Source organism: Frankliniella occidentalis, unplaced genomic scaffold, assembly GCF_000697945.3.
Source record: "Frankliniella occidentalis isolate FOCC.00 unplaced genomic scaffold, Focc_3.1 Scaffold178, whole genome shotgun sequence".
Taxonomy (NCBI): domain Eukaryota; kingdom Metazoa; phylum Arthropoda; class Insecta; order Thysanoptera; family Thripidae; genus Frankliniella; species Frankliniella occidentalis.
In genome coordinates, this window is record NW_026267304.1 from 568,355 (window position 1) to 574,940 (window position 6,586).

Sequence of the window (6,586 nt, forward strand, 5' to 3'; positions counted from 1 at the left end):
GGGCCATTTCAATGTTTTTGAAATCTGAGCATATTTTTCTAACAACTTGAAAACGGCTCGACTTACGTTGAAGCGGACCCCGGGTTTGGCTCCGCCTGGATTCTGACACCCTTAAACATGTATCGCGGCGGTAGATGTCACTAGAGTCTTGCTTGTTCAGTCATTGATTTCAGACTCACACTTACAGACAAGATTCCCATAGCCACGTTCCCCATAGGAACATCTACCCATACGCAAGATTCCCATTGCCAATTTCCCATGGGGATGCCACCCATGGACAAAGCTGGCCATGTGAACGTTCCCACGGGTTCCTCCATGGGTTCCCACAGGCCATAATTTCATCGGAACGGTCCCCATGGGTGTCTCATGGGGATCCCCATGGGTGCCTATGGGAAAGCTGTTCCTATAGGATAGGCCATCGGAATTTTACCCCGGGATAGGATCTCGGGTGACTGCGGACGGCTGCGGACAAGTCCACGGACGTTTCAATCCACGGACTGGGGCCACGGACAACTCATGGACATACCAGTGGACATGTCCTCAAATTGTCCTCATGTAGTCCGTAGCCGCTGTCCGTGAGCTCTGTCCGTCGGCTCATCAGGGCACGAAGCCTCAACACTCTCTCCGGAGTGTCTCGGTTAGAGACATCCCAAAGTTTCCGTTTTCTGTACAGGTTATAACCTACTCGCAAAACATTTACATTCCGATCGATATGGGCCACAGTTGCCAGGAAAAGGCAAACAAAAACAGTTGGTGATGTGGAACGGTAACGCTTAACGCAATCGCCTGCTTCGTCAACGGCGTTGCATGCACGCGCACGGGCTGCCTCGATGACGACTACCAGAAACAATATTGAGGTTGTATTACCAGGGTTAGGAACAAGTGGGTGGGAAAGGCAGACGCTTCCTAGCGCCCTATTTGAAGTTTATGCTTTACGAACAGCTTGGAGAAGAAGCGTACCTACGAAGAGACGATCTTTACTGGTGTGTCTGAGAAGTAACCAGGAACACTAACGGATCTGTGCTTTGCTGACATATGCACTAGAGCGGGTCGTAGGAAAAGGATTTTGGAAATTGAAAACGTAATAGTGCGGAAAAGTTGCCCTGACCGATGACAAATTCAACGCATTTGAATTTTTTGAGATCGGATAATATTTTCCGATCCCGCAGAGCGTTCAAAGTTTTGCATGGTTCTCTTATGGGGAAAGGGCTCAAAAAGTGAAATTTCTGATTTTTGGCTTTCCAGCAAACATTTTTCGAAAACGAATCTCAAAAATGCAATCTACGCGAAAAAACGCGTTTAGCGATGTGCCACACTTGAAATTTGAATGAAGGGTTTAGTCGGTCGTAAGTGCAAATTTAGGCCAGCAAAGCCATTTTTGTGTAGGTTTTAAGTTAAAGTGGCACCTGAATGACTCAGAACGCTTCACTCAAATTTCAAGTGTGGCACGTCGCTAAACGCGTTTTTTCGCGTAGATTGCATTTCTGAGATTCGTTTTCGAAAAATGTTTGCTGGAAAGCCAAAAATCAGAAATTTCACTTTTTGAGCCCTTTCCCTATAAGAGAACCATGCAAAACTTTGAACGCTCTGCGGGATCGAAAAATATTATCCGATCTCAAAAAATTAAAATGCGTTGAATATGTCATGGGACAGGGCAACTTTTCCGCACTATTACGTTTTCAATTTCCAAAATCCTTTTCCTACGACCCACTCTAATATGCACACCCAACTTAGGAGTGCTCTTGGGACGTTCTATCAGTGAAGGGCAAAAATCAAGACACTCAATTTTTGATTTTGACCAAATACTTTTTTTCTTTCTTGAAATGATGACAAATGATCAGAAAAAAATTGAAAAAAATTTGGCTCAAATGGTTGGTGAAATATACACAAAAAACTATCCAACTCAAAAGACGCGGCAATAAATTTTGTTGAAACATTTTTTTCCTGATTCAGTTTGACATTCTGATTTTAAGAAACTTTGTCCCATCCTCTGGACTTAAACGGTTTAAAAGTTAGCTCTCTCTGTAATAGTCTAATTTCTGAGTTTCCACTAATTTACCTCATAAACTTTATCCCAGCATGTTTGCCAGTGGCTGCTCAGGTAAGAAAATTGTCACGGGGATGGAACTCAACTATAAAAAGTATAATCTGACAAAAAAAAAGTATCGTCAGAAAAACCATAGCTAAAGTCAACCTCACAAGGTTTAACTTAATGATGACTTACACGTTACTTTGTGCGATACTTTTTTTCTGTCAGAATATACTGTCTTGATTTTTGCCCTTCACTGATAGAACGTCTCTCTTGCGTAGGTGTAGGTATGTCGCTTCGTTGCAAGTCAGTGCCCTGACGAAATGAGACTTCACGCATCTAAGTGGACATGTTTGTCCAGGCTTGTGAATAACTTGTTTTAATCATAATAATGCTCCAAAGTGCTTTGCCAGCAGCAAAGGAAAACGTTTGCAATGCCTTTTGAACCTATGCTTTTCAAGCATTATTTCGTAACCTGCCGGACGGCAAGTTTTTTTTCAAAAAGACATGCTAGAGTGAGTTCTTGCTCTACACCACAGGCGCGGTGAAACGATCGTTTCCCCCCCCCCTCGAGGGGGTGGGGGCGTCCCACAGGGGGTTGAGAAAAGAAAGAGAACGAACTGCAGGCTGATATATTGCTCTGGAAACTCGGGTGTGAGACAGTCTAACACCAAATGGTGTTAGGCAAAATACCTCACACCAAACGGTGTGAGGCAAACATACCTCACACGAAATGGTGTGAGACTAGTTGTGCCTCACACCAAATGGTGTGAGACCCTCTGTGTCTCACACCATTTGGTATGAGAAAGTATCACTCCATTTGCTGTGAGGCACAACGAGTCTCACACCATTTGGTGTGAGGTATGTTTGCCTCACACCGTTTGGTGTGAGGTATTTTTCCTCACACTATTTGGTGTTAGACTGTCTCACACCTGTTTCCAGAGTGCGCTAGGCGGGAGTCCTGCACGCGATGTCCGTCGCGTCGAAAAGACTAAAATATTTTTGGAGTAATTTTACCCTTTTGGGTGCCATAACGCTTACTCAAGAAAATCGGGTGATTAATTTTATCGACCCATGCAATAGTAATTTTACTACAAACATGGGTTCGTAAAATTCACAACCCAAGGGGTGCAATTTTTGATCTCATGGCAGAGTGTATTTACTAACCCACGAGGTTAAAACATAATGATCTCCACCTTGGGTATGAACCTGAACTGTATGAAGGTGTCACCCTACTGAGAGTTGAACTTCGGCCCTTCCGATTACGAATCCGCGCCTTTAACCACGCCGCTACCGCGCCTACCCGACTACAGACACGCTGGCTCTTAGTATCTTTCCTCGGGAGTGCTCCGTGAATTCAATTTGTAATTTTACAATCGTGGGTGTGGAAAACATTTTTTTCACCCAGGTTTACATAGGCGAAATTTACTCTTTGGGAGTGTAACGCGTAATTACCTGCCCTAATGCTGATTTTGTTTCACCATTCTTAGATTAATGTAGTTGTGTGGAGATAAATTACTTTTTACCAACCCATTATTAGGATAAATTGGGATTGCCGAGTGGGAGACAAAAAATACTATCCCAATTTGAGACAAAATTACTACTGACTTTTTACAGTGTTCGTAGCGTATGCTACTTCGCTCGATGCGGGCGGGTTCGCCTGACGTCAGTCGCCATAACGCGTTGTAGTTGAAGTTCAAGGAAGAGTTAAAACGTTGAGAAGTTCGCATGAACTAGATCACCCGTAACACGAGTAGGACGCGTCAGCCCGTGACCGGACCATCCCCTGCGCCCCGAGCTAGGAAGGAAACGTGAGAAAGAGGAAACGTATCTGAGATGCGGTGACAGTCAAATAAGTAGCATTTTTCATTCTGCCGCAGGAACCAAGATCGTGTTCTACCGTCTACGCTCACATTCTCATGTCGCAATGGGACAGAAGATACCAATACATCTACTTGTCCTGGTGCTTGTTACAAGCGACGCTGCTATAGTACCGAATGACACGGCCGACCGAACACATCGGCTGGCCAACTTTGTGAACAATTTCTCCAGTCTGTACTTAATACCCGAAGGGTCTTCTCGGGTACTTGTCCTCTGTCAAGCAACGAGCGAGGGCTTCTTATCAAAAAGACGTAAGGAGGCTCCTGGCCTAGCTAGACGGGGTGCGAGGCGCGTTGTAGCGGAACAGTGTTGCGTGACATATCGTGAAGCCTGTTACGCGTGACATGATCTGGCATACATGAAGCTAGTATATTATTTAAAAACGTTAAAATTTTCCAAATTAATATCTTATCATCTGACATATAGATTCCGGTTTCTGGGAACGCAAACATCAAATTCCTTATTTTGACTGAATAACGTAACTCAAGCCACAATGCTCATTTATGTTAATAGCGTTTAAGGAAAAGATCCAAATTAACATATTTGGAACGATTTGGAAGTTAATAACAACAATATAAGTATGCTGATTTATAATACGTTAGTGGGTGAAAAACCGCTCTTCTGAGCAATAAATGCAGAAGTCATGAAAAAGTGTGTGTGGTTTACAAGTATAGGTCAGTTGTTGTCTTCAGGGTCATTTTTATCTAAAATGTCAAAATTTTGTGTGTAGCCTTCCGTGCATGGCTTCACATCTACTCCCTTCTCTGTATATTCAGTTCACCCTCATCCTGACCTTCCCATGCATTTGAGCCACATGCTCTAAGGTCGTGGTCACTAGCCCCACCTGGCCATGAGTGATCATTCGGACCGGGATGCTCATTGGCTAAGTCTTATAGGGTTTTGTTTTGCAGCTCATGTGTTCGAGACTCTTCTCACTCGCCATGGCCACCAGAAGATCGTAATGTGTCCGCGCAGAGGTGGAACTAAAATAGCAGACGGAATGTACAGCTACATTTTAGCAGGGCCGGCACAGGGCGTACGGCGTCAAGTAAACACCTATTGCTTTCAATATCTTAGCTATTCCGTAGAGTGGACAACAAGCAAAAGAAGATTAGCTGGACACATGATCGGTAGTCAAATAAGCTGTAGCAGGTAGCCTTTTCGCCATCCTAAGTACTGGCCCGCCGGTACACTGTGAAAAATGGCAGGCAGGTTTACAGGAACTTTTTCCTTCACGCAAGTTGTAAAATTACAATTTGTATCGTAAATATACATGCAGTGCGTGTCGACTTAAAATGCATTGGCGAGTAAAAAATGTGCTCTTCTAACTTTACAACTTAAATTATAATTCGAGTTTACAAAAATTTTGTAAATTTACGACGCCAGAACTAAAGTTAGCTAGCCTACCTTATAGTAATACATATCACGAATCCAGCTAATACATTAGCCTACCCAGCTAATTCGTTTTTTCCGTGTACACTTACATATTCTAATGTCTGTCACTAGGTAGGATACATTCCGCCGGTTGAAAACCGAAGTGCCCACGCACGGCTACTGGTGTTAGTGTGGGACTGCGACAACGGCTCATTAAACAGTATTCTACAAGGTTTATGGGACCGAGCCTGGGCACGGTAAGGTCGAATGCCATCAAGGGATTTTTGATCTAACGCTATACACACGCTAAAGTTAAAGATTGTCTTCTCTAATGCCCATAGAAATATTTCCATGCATTTATTTTGTGCACTATTGCACAATTGTAAACAGACAATTTTGTTTCTAAAATGTGAACGTTTTCGTGCACTTTCAGACATTTGCAATGTTATTTCTAAAACTGGACAAATTGTGAAATTGTACTTCACACAACTTTATACAGTTTTATGAAGAGAATTGTTTCTGGTCTGGATGTGTACATTATTTCCGTTTTAGGCATGAAATCGTCTCAGCATACCCAGGTCGAATTCTACTGCTAGTGTTATATGTTCTTATCTTTTATAGGGTTAAATATAAGATATGTATACGAAAAGAGGATTAGAAAAGCGCATTCCAGACGTGATTTCCTTGTAAGACTTGTCTTCATTTTTTGGTTTTAGAGTCGTTGTGGCTATTGACAATGGAGACAACATATTAGCACTCTTCACAATGGCACCGTACCTAAGAAACGATGGCCTTTGTGGACAAAGTGGCGTAAACACTGTGTTTCTCGGAAATGTGAGCGTGGACGGGAAGATCGGACTCTCTCAGCATGAAGAGAGCTTGTTTAACGACGTTGTACCGAGGTTCGTTGGCTGAGTGGCTGAGAGATAACAAAGCCAACTTCTTCACTGACCGACTGAGTTTCATTGGAATTGTATTTCTGTTTGCTTGTTTATTGTCTTTCCGCACGATGTGACTTGAAATTTTCAGGGACGTTTGTACCATTAAATGACAGAATTTAAAAATAAACATCGTAGCCCAAAAATTGTAGAATTTTAAAGGCCAAAATGCTGTCCTCAATGTCTCACAATATTTGCCCTAAAGTGAAGTTTTCGAGGGAAAAAACACACCAAAAATGGGCACCTATTTGTACATTACGTCAAACAAGAGTGCTTTAATAAAGGTAGATGGAAACAGATCCCGTAAAAGTCGACATTTAAAGAAATCAGTGGAACGGTTCTTGAGTAGTCAGATGCCTGTTCA

The 6,586-nt window shown here is 42.8% G+C and overlaps 1 protein-coding gene across 1 annotated transcript; it reads left to right on the forward strand.

Annotated features, from left to right (window-relative positions):
- Window positions 1-4,559: 4,559 nt before the first annotated feature.
- Window positions 4,560-6,434, forward strand: LOC127750361 (uncharacterized). Its single transcript, XM_052271913.1, has 3 exons — window positions 4,560-4,958; window positions 5,417-5,541; window positions 6,001-6,434. Exons 1-3 carry the CDS (start codon window positions 4,761-4,763, stop codon window positions 6,197-6,199), a joined length of 522 nt encoding a protein of 173 aa, XP_052127873.1. The 5' UTR covers window positions 4,560-4,760; the 3' UTR covers window positions 6,200-6,434.
- Window positions 6,435-6,586: the final 152 nt, after the last annotated feature.